Source organism: Erythrolamprus reginae, chromosome 1 (genome assembly GCF_031021105.1).
Source record: "Erythrolamprus reginae isolate rEryReg1 chromosome 1, rEryReg1.hap1, whole genome shotgun sequence".
NCBI classification, from domain to species: domain Eukaryota; kingdom Metazoa; phylum Chordata; class Lepidosauria; order Squamata; family Dipsadidae; genus Erythrolamprus; species Erythrolamprus reginae.
This window is the reverse complement of record NC_091950.1, coordinates 197,278,240-197,295,173: the sequence shown is the minus strand read 5'-3', so window position 1 is coordinate 197,295,173 and position 16,934 is coordinate 197,278,240. Positions and strand designations below refer to the sequence as shown.

General features: G+C 38.4%; 1 protein-coding gene across 9 annotated transcripts in view; it reads left to right on the top strand.

Moving 5' to 3' along the window:
• The window catches only part of NCKAP1 (NCK associated protein 1), a 75,221-nt gene extending 62,877 nt beyond the window's left edge, over positions 1-12,344 (top strand). For 5 of the 9 annotated variants that reach the window (XM_070731890.1, XM_070731892.1, XM_070731888.1 and 2 more), the window contains 10 exons: positions 1,894-2,024; positions 3,008-3,105; positions 4,829-4,922; positions 6,497-6,579; positions 6,842-6,922; positions 7,858-7,975; positions 8,875-8,991; positions 9,757-9,866; positions 10,435-10,524; positions 11,408-12,344. In XM_070731890.1, the coding sequence (XP_070587991.1) occupies positions 1,894-2,024; positions 3,008-3,105; positions 4,829-4,922; positions 6,497-6,579; positions 6,842-6,922; positions 7,858-7,975; positions 8,875-8,991; positions 9,757-9,866; positions 10,435-10,524; positions 11,408-11,524 (1,039 nt within the window). In that variant the 3' untranslated portion in view covers positions 11,525-12,344. The remainder of the gene's footprint in view (positions 1-1,893; positions 2,025-3,007; positions 3,106-4,828; positions 4,923-6,496; positions 6,580-6,841; positions 6,923-7,857; positions 7,976-8,874; positions 8,992-9,756; positions 9,867-10,434; positions 10,525-11,407) is intronic. The other 4 variants (XM_070731895.1, XM_070731894.1, XM_070731891.1 and 1 more) reach the window with 1 other exon arrangement.
• The last annotated feature ends 4,590 nt before the right edge of the window (positions 12,345-16,934 follow it).

The following is a 16,934-nucleotide window of genomic DNA, read 5'->3' as shown; positions in this document are numbered from 1 at the left end:
ATTTAGTGATCCTGATATTTATAAACATAATTATATATTAACAATAATTATTATTTTTGTTATTTATTTGCAAAAATTATTAGTTTGGCGATGACATATGACGTCATCAGGTGGGGAAAAACCGTGGTATAGGAAAAAAAACCACGAACTATTTTTTAATTAATATTTTTTGAAAAACCGTGGTATAGACTATTCGCGAAGTTTGAACCCTCGAAAATCGAGGGAACACTGTACTGTGTTTCCCTGAAAATACGACCTGTCCTGATATTAATCCTAACAGGGTGTTTTGCCCCAGCGACCCACCCAAAGAACACAGCACATACAGAGAATTAAGGGCTACTAATGAGCTTTCATAGTAGTCATTCAAACACAAATACAGTTTAATTCAGTCTTTTCTGAACAATGACTGTTAATTCAACTTCATTAACAGCTGGCAAGAGTCCAAGGGAAAAAAACCTCAATTCTGATGCAAAGTCTTTCAGATAACAGTAATCTTACTGTGGTTAGCAAAATGCCCAGAAGCAATTTGCAGGGAAAATGTCAGTGGAAAACAAGAACTGAACAGATGTATCTGAATTCAAGACAGGATGTAATATGGATGAAGTGGTTTCCTGCAAATTGACTCCATCATTGTCATTTATTAAATAGGCTGGGGGAGTAACCAATTAGCCCCAAGCCTTACTTCCAAGGAGACCTCCTGCTCAGGAACCATTCCTGCCTTTAGTCAGCTGTGCGTCCCCGTGCATTGAGAACAGTCCCCGCCTCTTTTTCCTCTTCGCTCATTCTAGTCTCTGGAGGTTCTGAAGGACCTGGTTGAATCCCTGCCTCTGGAACCAAGTCTTCTCCAGCATTCTCACTGTTCGACTCTGGTGCCAACTGCACAGGACGTTGGTGGGACACAACACAGGGCTTTTCAGGCCATGCGCTAAAATAAGCCCCTCCCTCAATAAGCACCCCCCCCCAACTATTTCTGGGGAAAGGGGGGACATGCCTCACACACCCAGGCTGAGCTCGCTCAGGGGCAGCAGAGGCAGCCACTCCCTCGTCTGGTGGCTCCCATTTCTTCCAAGCAGGCACTCTTGGCTGGTGGAGAGAAAGAGAGAGACAGCAAGCGAGAGGTGGGTGCACACATGCACCAACACAAGACACACACACCTCGCAGGACTCGGATCCTCTGGGCTCTTCCTCCAGTGGCGTTTTGAAACGCGTTCCTGCCTGTGAGGAGGAAGTGAGGCAGGGATCAAAGCTCTGGAGCCGCCGCTATGGGAGTGGGGAGAGCACCATCTCCCGTAAGACACTCATATCTCTCTCTGTCTCTCTCTCTTTCTCTCTCTCTCTGTCTCTCTCTCTCTCTCTCTCATTAACATTAAGCATCCCTTATTTTTTAAATCCAACTGCCTTCCAAGAAGAACATAGTTCACTTTAGCAATAACTCCTAAGCGCTACAGAATGACAAGTGTCATTCATCTTTGTAGTAAGGATTAAGACAATCTTTTAAAATTATTTTCTGAGGGATCCAGTAGATTCTAAATTCTTTTACACAGAAAAATATAAATTGAAATCTAACAGCCCCCAATTATGTGTTCCAAGTCTATTGTATATTGTCCAAAGTTTTTTTTAAAGGAATAAATTGTCCATTTAGCCTCAATAAAGAACTTCAGTACATTCAAAGTTTTAGAGGCTGTACCAGAGATATTAATTAGTATATCAGCTTACTGAATTTCATTAAGTGAAGTTTTTTAGTTTCCTATTAAGGAAATTGATATTTACTGAATATTACATGTGAAAATGGTCACATGTGAATTAGCAAGGACAAAGATTCATAGAGATCTTGTCAGAATTGATATGATGTGAATTCTGCTGTGAAAATAAATTTTGTTTATTTGTTTCCAGGTATCTGGAAACTTTGCTACGGCAAGTCAGTAATGGCCATATAGCTTATTTCCCTGCGATGAAGGCATTTGTCAACTTGCCTACCGAAAATGAGCTGACATTTAATGCAGAAGAATATTCAGACATCTCAGGTAGGTTTTCTGTAAATGTTTGTATCATCGTTTGAAAATATTGAGAGTTTTTCTGTCAGGTAACTCTTTCAAGTAACACCCTTAAGTATAAATACTACATTGGGAAGTCAGATAGCAAAGCTGTATTGTTGAATCCAGAGGGGAATAAAGAGAATTCAGTTCACATTCCCAAAGGTCTTCAAAGGTTGCACCTGTGACACATGTGATGGATCAGAGGGAGCTAAGGAGTGGAGATGATGTAAAAAGCAAAAGTTGAGAATAAGTTTGTTTCTATAGTGAGGAGAGTTTCTATTTATATCCCACCTTTATTATTTTTAAAATAACTCAAAGCAATGAATACATCGAACATAATATCCTCCTCCAGTTTTCCCCACAACAGCAGCAATCTTGTGAGATGGCTTGGGCTGAGAGAGGGGGATCAGTCTTAAAGTCATCTAGTTGGCTTTCATACCTATGGAGAGACTAGAACTCATGATCTTCCAGTTTCTAGCCTGGTGCCCTAACCACTAACTAGATCAGTGATGGCGAACCTGTGGCACGTGTGCCAGAAGTGGCACACAGAGCCCTCTGTAGGCACCGCGGCGTCACCAGCTGCTCTTCTGGTTTCCTTCGCGCAAATACACACCAGCCAGCCTGTTTTCAGGCCAGTTTGGGGGGCAAAAATGGCCTAAAAACAGGCAAAAAACAGGCTTGTGCACACTGACCAGCTGGTCTTCGGGTTCCCGGCAGAATGCAGGCAGGCACATGTGTTCCGGTTTGGGCACTCGGCGTTGAAAAGGTTTGCCATTGCTTCACTAGATCAAACTGGCTAGTTTCACAATCCATTTACATTGCAGCAAATAGATTGCAAATTATTTTCTGTTGCAGGTGTTTGAGGTAGCGTACGCATGTAAGATGCTTACAGAACGGAATACCAATATATACTGCATGCATTATATTAAGGCATTATATTAAAACAAATAAATGTGATTTATCTTCCTTAGAAATGAGAGCCCTATCAGAACTGCTTGGTCCATATGGTATGAAGTTCTTAAGTGAAAGTCTTATGTGGCATATATCTTCACAGGTTGCTGAACTCAAGGTAGCTTTTCAATAATCTTGCATGGTTACTGTTTTTATAGTCAAATTTGTGTTGAAATAAAGTATCCCTCAAATTATTTAAATTAGTACCATCTTTTGTCCTTGTTCATCAGGATTTTTCCCTGCATTTCATCTTAATGGCAAATTCATTTCACTTAGGAAAAAAATGTAGTTTCTTAAGTGCACAAACTTGTTGGTTTAAATATCAGTTATACTCAGACAGCATATCTCCATAAATCATAAATGCCTGGGATTGGCTGAACAGATCTTTTACATCTGATTACCTATAACTTTCCATTTTGTGGCTGCCATATGCCCTATTTATCTATTTAAACAATTTATATAACCTCCTACCTCATGGTGGCCACACACAGCAAGTAATCAAGTCAACACAGCATAATGCCACAAATAGAAACTTAAATTTATAATAATATGCAATGATCAGACCTAAAAATTGAATATTAATCCATAGAGACCAAACCACAAATCCACCACCAGGTTTAATATCCTGGCTCAGTGCCTAGGAGGACATCCTGGCCTTTATAAAAATCCAGAATTGCTGATCTGAGATGATACTGTTCCACAGGATAGGTACTAACACAGAGAAGGCATGACTTTGAAACCCTACAAAAATCATATTTCTTTATGGACAGGACCTGGTGTATGCCAGAGCTATTTGTTCTGATGGGTTGAACACAAAAGACTGCAAATATCCTAAACCCATTTAAGATTCTATATGATTTTCCAGCACATTACATTCTACCCAGAAACCCACTTTAACAATGCAGCATAAAACAAGAGTGTCAAGGGCATAATATAATGTGCCCCAAATTGTCTGCACCACTTCTTTCTGGGCTAGCTCTGCATTAAAGAATGTCTCCTTGATACTTTGAGGCACAACTTCTTGCCTTGACTGCTTGATGGAAGTTGAAATACGAAATGTGACTGGTTTAAAGTTGTCTATCCCTAATTTAAGGAAATCCAGTAATGATTCAGGAAACTTCATCCTTGAGATGTAGTATCATGCAGAGTGATATGGTATGTAGCCGTAGAGCTATAGCTTTAATTCTTTGAATGCAAATTACTATAGCTTATAAATTAGTCTAAAGGATTTACTATAAAAATGCTGCCAAAATAAAAGAAGGAATAATAGAAGTCAATGTTTTGAAGCTCTAGCCAGACCAAACTCAGAAAATGTAAGTTATTTTTCCATGAAGAAAACCTGTAAAAGTGATGTTGATGTGGACCAATGTTGTACTGTGTTGGATACTGCGTTCTGCTATAGTTATGCTTTCAATTTTCTTTGCATATTATGCAGAGAATGTTATTTATAATTTGCTTTATTTTGTTTTGCTCTCTAGTCTGCCCTGCTATGCTTTTTGCTCTGCTCTGCTCTGCTTTGCTCTACTTTCTTTTCAGGGCATCTTAGTCCAGATTGAGGAATGCAATCCAGTTATTCCAAACCTGCTATGGCCAATTTTGTGAGATGATTAGAACAATAAATGCTTTATGAAGCAGACAGAGCTTTTATTCTTACACCCAAAGCTTTCTGCTTGCTGTGTATTTAGGCTAAAATAGTGTAATGACATAGTTCTTCTGGTCAAATAGTAGGAAGATCTGGATTTCGTGAGCTGTTTCCTGCTTGCCTCACTGAAATGTTCTAAAGCATGCACTTATTACTATACTCAGATCTGTGCCTGACCTGAGATCTTGCTTCGTCTTAGAAACTTGTGGTTGAGAATGTTGAAGTACTAACGCAAATGAGGACCAGTTTTGATAAACCGGATCAGATGGCAGCTCTCTTCAAAAGATTGTCATGTACGTATTCTAATCAATAAAAGTTGCAAACATTCATATTTGTTAATATAATCTCAGTGACACACAAAAAATAGCCACAATAGACCAACGCTTTCAAATAAAGACTAAAATTAACATTAGAAATAACAGGACTTTCATTAATGAATTGCATAAATTTATGAACAGTCATATATTGTTGATACAACAACCTATTTAATTCATTAGTTGAATGAAACTCACAAATAAAACTAAAGACTTTAAAAAAAAAAGATTGCAAGAATTTTAAGAAGAGGACATCAAAGTGGATTCTAAACAAGCTTCTGGAAAAAGAGCATTCATTTTTTTTCATTCTTTCCCTTTCATTCAGTCTTAGATTTGATTTGCATTTCAAGACTTAAATTAATCTTTTTAGTTTGTTACCTTTCATTCAGAATTCAGAGCCAGTGATTGGTGGGGGCTAGGTTTGAGAAAGTTGCAGAATGAGCTGAAGTAATTAAGCCATTGTCTTGCTAATTTATATGGAATTACTTTTATGTTCAATGCAGAGTTTTAAATCGAATATTGAGGCTACTCCACTGTGCTCTACCCTTGATCATCTTAGCTAATTAAATCCAGCTGGAGATGTATTTATTAATAAATTCATTCATCAGTTTCTATAGCCACCAACTCAACCAGGAGACTCTGGGCAGCTTACAGTTCTAAAATTGTATAGTTAAAATAATTTTAAAAAAATTAAAGCAATAAAAGCATCCACAAAATCAGTAAAATACAGGCAGAAGCCATGATGGTTAGTTAATCAACTAATGGTAAAGCCAAGTAACAAGGCCCTTAACACATTCAGAACCCCAGACCCAGGTATCTACCCAAGTTCTCAAAGCTTTGCAAAAGGCCAACTGGATTGGGGCAAATGGGAATGGTTATCTGGAGATACTGCAGACTTTTCTTTTTTCCCAAAAAAAGTTATTCTCTTAGTTTTGAAAGAGGAAGTGGCATGCCACTTTCTCCAATTTCCAGGCCTTGGGACTACTTGGGATTAATTATTTTCCTGTAGGATGAGATGGTAGAGTGGAGGATGGCTTTCCATTTTGATATGCTTAAGTGAAATATATTTTCTATGGTAGATTTGTATCTGATACAGGACTTGTTTCAGTTCACCTTGGTTGTAGTTTTCTCTGTATAGGACTGTGTCTTGATTTTCCTTTTACTAGTTCATTTCCATCCATTAAGGCAAGGGTCTTCCTCCAGAAATTGGGGGGTGGGGGGATTTCGGGCCAGGAGGGTATGTCCATGAGATTTTAAATGCAAATATTTTCCTCCTGGTTCATGCTCCACCTCCCACAGCCGGAGTCCCTGTGGCACACCTGCAACCGGGCCATGTAAACAAGTGAAGAAGCTCCATCCACGTGATGTGGGAAGCTTGCGAAACCACGCTTCTTGCAGTCCACAGAAAAACCTTTATCCTTAGAATCCTGGTGCCCAAAAGATTGGGGGCTGCTGTGCTATAGAACTCAGCATGGACAAAAAAATACTGTTTATGGGTGTAACTTAATGAAAAATTGTCATTCTGTTTCACAGTCTTTATTTTTTTTTTCCAGCTGTTGATAGTGTTTTGAAGAGGATGACTATTATTGGTGTTATTTTATCATTCCGATCACTTGCACAAGAAGCGCTTAGGGATGTAAGTACTGTGTTATGCATTGCAATTCTTCTGTAAAACACATTCAATTACCTTGATGTATATTGAGTGAAATATATTACAAAAGTAAAAGTAAATAAGTGCTAAAACTGTAAATGGTAAATAAGGTCTTGGTAGCCTTAATACAGCTGCCATGCATAAACTGAGGATGGCATGGGATAAATATATGCATAAATTATAAATTGCTGTCAAAAGGGAGAAAAGATATAAGAAATAAATTATTTTCTGTGTTCCCTTATCCTAGGTTTTATCCTATCACATTCCTTTCCTTGTAAGTTCAATTGAAGACTTTAAGGACCACATTCCAAGAGAGACAGATATGAAGGTAAGAATTTTTTCTGGAGAATATATATCAAATCATAATATATATGAAGAATATATATCAAATCATAATATGATACACCACAGTACACCACAGTAGCTGTGGAATGTCTGGGTGGTTTTAATTAGCGTGATAAAAAGAATCATAGCATTGTGCTTTTGTGATTATTTACAATTCCACATTTTGTTATCTTCAACACATATAATGAAGAACTATTTATAGTAACCAAAAATATTAAGTGATATCTTGGGAAAGATTGGGGCTAAATTATCATTAGTGGCAAGAATAGAGTCGTACCCAGGAAGGGAGTGAAAGAGGAAAGAGAATAATCATTTATTGTTACTTTTACATTTAGCAAGAATTTCTAAAGTATAGTTATTGAAATCTTCTTTACACAAATTGATATTTTAAAATCATTTTGGTCTGAGGTGTTCTAAGAGACAGATGCAAGCAAGTATAGGATGGGAGGAATTTGTAGCAGCAATATTCACCAGCCGATGTTTTTTCTGACAAGCATTGGGATAGAATTGTTCTCTATCAATGAACACCTAAATATGTGACCAAGCATAGCAGAGGAAAAATTTGAAAGACGGTTGGGTGGTTGATTTAATAAATGTACATAATTGCATGGTTCACAGGCAGCAAATATTGTTTTTAGGATAATGAGCATTCATCCTCTAAAATGATAAGACTTTTGCTTTGAAATAAAATCAGATTTTATTTACAGAAGACATCTAGAATACTTCTTTTCTATATGAGACAAGAAGCATTAACAGCACAAGTGCATGAAGTTACTTAGATTCTCAGTTAGTGCATCTCAAGAGCAGTTTTCAAATCATTTTAATTTTTCCACTTTTCCCTAATTCTGTTTTTAATCTAATTAAATTTCATATGGTCTAGTGACATATTTCATTCTACAGCAGTGTTTTGTTTTTCAGGTTGCAATGAATGTATATGAGCTCTCATCGGCTGCAGGACTCCCATGTGAAATAGATCCTGCCCTGGTTGTAGCTCTGTCTTCTCAAAAATCAGGCAAGATTATAAGTCATATGGATAGTGAGTGTTATGTGACACTTTTGCATTCAGCCATTTACTGACATGAAATCAACTGTTGTTGATTTTATTTCCCTTTATTTTAGAGCACACAAAGGTTTTTTTCCCTTTCAATCAACATTCTTTTTACAAGATAAAATATTTCAAGATTATTGCTGCTATTTGTATGCTTTATTTATGGGGGGGAAATTGAAGTAATGAAAAACTGAATGCATGCAGCTGGAGGAGGTGGCTAAATACTTAATCTTGATTTAAGTTTCACAAATGAAGGCAAATATACATTTCCCAGGATAATGATGCAAGATCTGTGTGTGATAATTTATATGGTTCCTGGTTGTGTGTGACTTTTTAGTAGTTGATTGAGGTGTTTGTTGACGGCTGGCTACTAAGTCGTTGGTTGTTGTTTCCAAGTTGATTTAAGTTTATTTATCTTGGCCCCTATCTAGGATACAAACATGTGTTTTCATTTCAACCAAGTTGAAATGAATATGGTCCTTAAAAACATTTTACTTATAACTCATTCTAAGTTTCCAATTCTTAATAACTTCATCTCTTCTTTTAATATATATATATATATAGTTGCGTATATATATACACAGCAAAACTATGTGACACACGCACGCACACACACACACACACACATATGTATATATGTGTGTGTGTGTGTGTCGCATATTTTTGCTGTGTGTATATATATATATATATATATAGTTATAGTTATATATAGTTATATATACACACACTTTACTGGTCTCTCCTCTAGCATCCTTTTTTAGAAATCATTAATGTCGTAGCAATTCATTTTCCTTCACCTTTCTTTTCAGTGATTAAACTAAGGTGTGTTTCTTTCTAGAACACCCACTCATCCCCAATAAATTGTTTTAATTTGAATTCATTTTCAGAAAATATTAGTCCAGAGGAGGAATATAAAATTGCTTGCCTTCTGATGGTCTTTGTGGCAGTCTCCTTACCAACTTTGGCTAGTAATGTGATGTCTCAATACAGTCCTGCCATTGAAGGTAATATTTGTGGGAATTCATAGAGAGAATCTGTTAACTATTCAGTTGAAACTGTTGATTTCAATTTATGGTCTTTTGTAGTTACACTTTGGTGTGGAATAACAAGTCATTTTTATCTCACAATGGTACTTTTCAAAAAGTAAATCTCTTGCTTCAATCGACTTGGTTTTTACACATTAGTGGTTAGAAAATATTAAGCTAAAGTGCAGCAACTCCCAAAGTCTAGACATCAGGGACCATTTCCATGGAGAGGTGTTTTTTCCCCCCACAGACATGGGGGGCATGGTTTCGTGTGCTATCTGGGTCATTCTTTGTCAAGTGGACCAATTTTCAGGATCTTCCCCACTCGACCACCTTCCATTTCAATGAAATTTTGCACATATATGCCTTACGGTATAAAACTGAGGTGTACAAATTTTTAGGTCTAAAATTTTGCACACCTCAGTTTTATATTGTAAGGAATATATGTGCAAAGTTTCGTTGAAATTGAAGGTGGTCAAGTGGGGACACCTGGTCCATTTGACAAAGAATGACCCATCTGCATCCTGTGGATAGGGCTTCATTTGTTTGCGCAGCCCAATTTCTGGCAGGCCACAAACCAGTACCGGTCCATGGACCGGGGGTCGGGGACCCTGATGCAATGGAAGTATTTTTAAGATGAAAAACAATAATGATTATCTGGAAGAGTATTGAAGAGAGGTGTGTGTGTGTGTGTGTTTATGTGTGTAAAAATGAATGAAATAATAAAAATGTCTTTTTGTCTAGGTCACTGTAACAATATCCATTGCCTGGCAAAAGCAATCAATCAGATTGCTGCAGCCTTATTTACCATTCACAAGGGAAGCATTGAAGATCGTCTCAAAGAATTTTTGGCTGTATGTACAATTATTTTTTCTAAAATAACCTGCTCTAGAAATAAATCTGTATTTTCCAAAGTTTGCAGCTATACTGTGATTAATGTCACATCAATCTTGATAATATTAGGGGGGGAGGCAGTTGTACATAATAATGTTTGCTATAATGAATGTCCATGCTTTGCTTTGCTTATTCTATTTCATTAGAATTAATCTATTCCAGGGATCCAAGCACTCAAATGAAACCATTCAATTAGTGTTCAATTAGTCCCATTCATTTCTTTATTACTCATTACTCTATATTCCCCGTGTTTCCTACATTCCTTAACATTGCAAATTGCCCTTAGTCTAACATAGTATTTGTTTCAGACATTGCTGAACGACACAGTGTACCTTAAAACTAGGAGGAATTGTTTATGTTTAATCAAATAATATGTGATCATAATTTATTTGTTATACGATCATGATTTGTCACTTGTTGCTTGTATGTACACCAAGAGCTTATGCACCAGAGACAAATTTCTTCTGTGTGTGTCCAATCACACTTGACCAGTAACAAAATATAATTCTAATGTATGCATCCTTACAGCTTGCCTCCTCCAGTCTACTAAAAATTGGCCAGGAGACAGACAAAACTACTACAAGGAACAGAGAATCTGTTTACTTACTTCTTGACATGGTAGGCTTTAATCCTAATTATTATTCCTTAAAGCTGGTTTGCAAATAAGAAGAGAGATACTGTTGTGGATCACAGAAAAATAATTGCTGAACAAGTTCAACATATTAAAACAATTTCAGCCTTCTTCCCCTAACTTTTGTCTCAAATTGGACATATACTGGCTGCAGACTTTGTGTTAGTTCAGTATAGCTGGAGCCCACAATATTACCCTGATAATATCCTATGATAATGAGCCCAATTGGACTTTTGAGTGCATGGCAATAAGGCCAAACACTTATTTCAAAAAAAATATAAGACATGATATATCAATATATTTTGCTTTCTCTTTAGTGTTGTCTCTCACTTCAGCAGTTTCCCATTTAAATTTTCTCAGCAATACATAGGCCATTATCAAGTGCATTTCTGGAAGTAATTTTATTATTGTGAAGTCATGGTCATTCAGCTCATTCGGAAAATATAAGAAGAAATGTAGTAGTTTAGCCATTGCGATTCTTTCCTATTGGTCAAAGTCTGCTAGCAATGTGACATGATTCCTGCATCTAAATTGATTGGATCATTTCACAGATGTGCACAGAATCATAATAAACATTTTCGGCATTCAGCCCAGTGAATGAGATGTATAATTTATAATGTATCCAGAAGGAGCAGGCTAATTAATTATTTGGTTTATTGGCTTTACAGACTGGAAACTATACCACCAGTTTGAATCTCCTTGTCAGAGATTACCCCCCAAATGCCATTTTTATTAAAGCCTTAATTGAACTGTGTGTGTGTGTGTATGGTGTCCTATAGGGACATCCATAAATATAGGAAGATAAATTTTACCAGCATCCTGAATTCTACTCTTTGTCCAGATTCTGACTGATTTCCTCTTTCATCTTAGATTGTGCAGGAGTCTCCCTTCCTGACTATGGATCTTCTGGAGTCCTGCTTTCCCTACGTCTTGCTACGGAATGCGTACCATGCTGTGTATAAACAAAGTGTCACATCCTCTGCCTGAATAGCTACTTATCTGGAGACCAATTAAGCACGCCTCTCTGTTGCCTCAGTTTTACTTGTAAACTGTGGAGCTGTTTTTATTTTATGGCCTGGCAGAGTTTTGTGGATTCTAAACTTTTTCCCAATGCAGTTGTATTTCTGACCAGTGGTTTCTTAATATGGTTGTATTACAATATAAGCTTGGCTGATTTTTAGGTTGCACATTTGCTGAAATAATTCCTTTTTTTATTTTTGAGTTTCAGTTCTCTTCAAAAGAGAAATGCTGAGGTTATGGCGTTTTTTTTCATATTTGATCATGCAGAAATCATAATGGCTTGTTTATCTCCATGAAGAACTCTATTTAGTGATTATTTTAGTGTTCCTAGTTTTCATCTGTGTGTAAATTATTTCATATAGGGAGAATTTACAACCTGTACCTATTGTTCTTATCAGAAATAAGATCTGGATGTGCATTTCTGTGAACTACAACATTTTTACTTTATTTTTTGAAACACTCACTCAGATTAATGACAGATGCTATCTAATATTTTAAAAAAGAAGTTATAGGATTGCTTATCCTTAAACAATCTTCTCCATACAATCTGAAATGAGAAAAAGTGATTTTGTTTGTACAAAGCCTACATAGTGAAATTTTTTAAGACTAATGTCCATGGTGCCCCATTGGCATTAACACTACATTGTATCCTCCTGTATAATAAACATTCTTATGCATTTATCAAATGTTGATAAAATGTTAGCCCTTAACCACTTTTTATATGTTTTAAATTTTTGAAATTCAAGTGTATCTTCCATTACATACAATAAACACTACACTGAAATGTCCTGGTGACTTTGCTATTTTATATTAAGCTAAAAACTGAACTGACACAATTTTAATGTATCTTCATCAAGGAATTTCACATTGATTTTCCCTATTGTCATCTCTAAAGACTATGATTGAAGAGTAATTTAATTTTTGAATATTTTTAATCTATTAAATACAGTGGTACCTCATGATACGAACCCCTCGTCATACGAACTTTTCAAGATACGAACCCAGGATTCGGAATTTTTTTGCCTCTTCTTACGAACTTTTTTCACCTTACGAACCTGCCGCCGGCCGCTGGGATGCCCCACCTCCAGACTTGAGTTCCTCCCGTTTTTTCCCACCCTGTCCTGCCCCATTCTCCCCTCTGGATCTCCATGGGTTTCCTCCGTTTTTCTCCACTCTGTCCTGCCCCATTCTCCCCTCTGGATCTCCATGGGTTTCCTCCGTTTTTCTGCACTCTTTCCTGCCCCATTCTCCCCTCTGGATCTCCATGGGTTTCCTCCGTTTTTCTCCAGTCTTTCCTGCCTCATTCTCCCCTCTGGATCTCCATGGGTTTCCTCCCTTTTTCTCCAGTCTTTCCTGCCCCATTCTCCCCTCTGGATCTCCATGGGTTTCCTCCGTTTTTCTCCACTCTTTCCTGCCCCATTCTCCCCTCTGGATCTCCATGGGTTTCCTCCGTTTTTCTGCACTCTTTCCTGCCCCATTCTCTCCTCTGGATCTCCATGGGTTTCTTCCGTTTTTCTCCACTCTTTCCTGCCCCATTCTCCCCTCTGGATCTCCATGGGTTTCCTCCCTTTTTCTCCAGTCTTTCCTGCCCCATTCTCCCCTCTGGATCTCCATAGGTTTCCTCCGTTTTTCTCCACTCTTTCCTGCCCCATTCTCCCCTCTGGATCTCCATGGGTTTCCTCCCTTTTTCTCCAGTCTTTCCTGCCCCATTCTCCCCTCTGGATCTCCATAGGTTTCCTCCGTTTTTCTCCACTCTTTCCTGCCCCATTCTCCCCTCTGGATCTCCATGGGTTTCCTCCCTTTTTCTCCAGTCTTTCCTGCCCCATTCTCCCCTCTGGATCTCCATGGGTTTCCCTCCCCCCACTCCGTTCGCCTCAGCTTCGTCTGCCGGCAGCTTTTTTTTTAAAAGCCTTAATGTTTTGGATTTTCCTAATCGGCTTGCACGCATTATTGGCTTTTCCATTGATTCCTATGGGAAACATTGTTTCATCTTACGAACTTTTCACCTTACGAACCTCGTCCTGGAACCAATTAAGTTCGTAAGATGAGGTATTACTGTACACTTAACATTACAGGTTGCTCTGCATTTTTCCTTACCATAATTAAAGGAAGTGAAAAGTGTATTCATTACTTCCCCTAACTTTTGGTTATATACTTTTCAGTTACTTTTGAATACCTGGTGTAATAATCATAATATAGTCCAACAGTTGTTTATGCCATCCTTTGCCATTAGTTCACACATGAACAAGTCAAGAAAAAAGAAAAAAAAACCATACATTTTCAGTAGTATTTTGGCCATTCAATGTGAGTGTAAGTAAAAGGGTCAAAGAGATTCCAAGAATTACTGTATATTACTGAAATCCTATGCTCTTGAATATTTTCTAAAATTCAACGGGTTCCTTAGCTTTATTAAGTTTATATGGACTCCTATCTCTCCAGAATTAAATCTGGCTGCTGTACAACAATCAAATGAAAAAAAGTACATAAAGCAACTATAAAGTTCAAATTTATCAATATATTTATGAATTAAATTTATAATAGGCATCCATCTCAAATACTTTTGAGTTCCATATTTCATTCATTTTGGCTACTTGCAAAAATGGCTTTTGCTGATGTAGGACATGAAGCTCAAGTTGAATTAAAGATTTTGTTGTGTTAGCTGATGATAATTAAAGGTAAGATAAAGCTTGTATAGAAAATGTGAGGAGTTAGAACACACACTGCAGTCCTTAAGTCATGTTTACTTTGCAAGACTAATAGAAAGTACATACTGTGGGGGTAAACAAATGAGTTAAGCATACCTTACAGGCTGGCAAAGAGAACTGTTTAACAGACAAACAATCATTTAACAACAATTTAGATGCAAAAAAGATTTGTGATACTCAGTTGAGTTAATTGCAAACTAGAGTAAATATTAAAGATGAGTTAGATAGAAGGATGAGCTTTGTCTCAAGTTATCCTCATCCAGCTCAAGTAATCTTTGTCATAATGAAACAATGGACTGTGTTATTAGGAAATTCAGAGTCCTGAATTAAAGCTGCTCATTTTTATCACTCCACCAGGACTAACTGCATTAGACAGAGTGAAAACACAGCTGGTGATTTTGTTATTTGGTTTTCCACCCAGGTAGGAAAACATTACTCTTGGCTTATTCTTGGAAGCTGTATGGTTTGACTTAGGTGCTAATGACAAAAAACAATCACCATAATATATTTGTGCGCTCCCCTTTGCTGTTAACTTACTTTATGGTGATGCACATTCCCATGAACCTCAAGCTTTGTTTTGAAAACACAGTTGCGCGCAGCCCTTTGAAATTTCTATTAGAATCAATGTTTTACTTTCAAGCAAGAATCATTCCCCGTACAGTTGCCCTCCATTTCTGGATCCAGGTGTCTTAACAAATTTCTCACTTGGCAACAGAAATTTTGAGCTCAATTGTGTTGTACGTTGAGGATTACCTGTATCTGAAGATGAATTTGGAGACTGGTATATGCCTTCCCTCAAATCTACACCCTTCTCCTTTCATCTTTTCCATGTTGTTACCTATTTCTCTGCCATCCTAATGCCAAAAAACCCCAACAGTTCTAGGCTGCATTAACAGAGGGATAGAATCAAGATTACATGAAGTATTAATACCATTTTACAATGTTTGGTAAGACCACACTTGGAATACTGCATTCAGTTTTGGTTGCCATGATGTAAAAAGGATGTTGAGACTCTAGAAAGGGTGCAGAGAAGAGCAACAAAAATGATTAGGGGACTGGAGGCTAAAACATGAAGAACAATTGCAGGAACTGGGTATGTCTAGTTTAATGAAAGACTAGGGGAGACATGATGGCAGTGTTTCAATATCTCAGGGGTTGCCACAAAGAAGAGGGAGTCAAACCATTCTCCAAAGCACCTGAGGGCACCGTTCCCTGTAGGCTGCGCACGTGAGCGCGCGCGCAGCCCAAAATACCGCCTCGCGCACCCTTTTCCATGGGCGCGCAGTCCCCATTTTCCATGGGCGCGCAGTCCCGTGGGGGGGGCGGGGAGGCGCCGGCAGCAGAAGGGAAGGGAGCCGCAGTCGCCCCTGCCTCCCCATGTTGCCTCCGGCCCTCTCGGCCTTTCGTCACTGGCCTCCGCCCGATCCGCCCCCTCTGCTCCTCCGCCTCCTACCTTTGGGCGCGGCTCCTCCGCACCCGGAACGCTCGCCCTGCCCGTCTCAGTCCCTTTGCTGGGAGCACTTTCATCCCGGGCTCTCAGCAAGGGGGTTGCAGGAGAGGCGGGGCAGGTTGTGCACACTCCCTATCTCCATACCAGGCCACTCGGAACATTCAAAATAAGAAAAACTTTCGCCAGCGAAGGCTTTTCTTATTTTGAATGTTCCGAGTGGCCTGGTATGGAGATAGGGAGCGCGCGCAACCGCCCCCCCCCCCCCGACATTGAATATCACCTTCACCGGCCTCTGCTGAGAGAACGCCTGCCGGCGAAGGCTTTTCTTATTTTGAATGTTCCGAGTGGCCTGGTATGGAGATAGGGAGCGCGCGCAACCGGGGCCCCCCCCGACATTGAATATCACCAGCCTCCGCTGAGAAGAACGGAGAGAGAACGAGAGTGAGTGAGAGCAACAGACAGCAAGATAGAAAGTGAGAAAGAGAGAGAGAGAAAGGGGGGAGAGAAAGAGATAGCAAGAGAGAGAACGAGAGAGAAAGTGTGAGAAAGAAAACAAGAAAGTGTGAGAGAGAGAGAAATCAAGAGAGGGAGAAAGTGAGAAAAAGAAAGAGACCAAGAGGGGGAAAGAGAGAAAGAGAAAGAAAGAAAGAAAGAGAGATGAGAGAGGAAGGAAGAGAGTGTGAGAGAGACAGAGAAAGCAAGAGAGAGAGAAGAGTGGAAGGAAGAGATAGAGAGAAATGATAGAAAAAGGGAGAAAAGAGAAATGAGAAAATGATTGAGGCAGAGAATGACAGGAGAGAGAAACAGAGAGAGAAGTGACTTGATTTAAAGCATATGGTAAAAGCACTTAAATAATAACAGAGAAAAAAACCCCAGCCCTCACCTGTTTTTATTAATAGTTATGTTTTTGGTTTTGCTGGTTGATTTAGTTTTAATAGTAATGGATTTTGGTTTTTTTAAATTATTAATTTCTTTTAATAAAAGGGATTTTTTCTTATTTATTTATTTATTTATTCCGCCCAGTCCCAAAGGGACTGTCGCTCAGACACTATACTTTTCCGCCCACACTGAAAAAAAATTAGAGGGTACATTGCCTGAGGGTAGAACAAGAAGCAATAGGTGGAAACTAATCAAGGAGAGAACTAACCTAGAACTAAGGAGAAATTTCCTGACAGAACAATCAGTGAAACAGCTTGCCTCCAGAACTTGTACATGCTCCAAC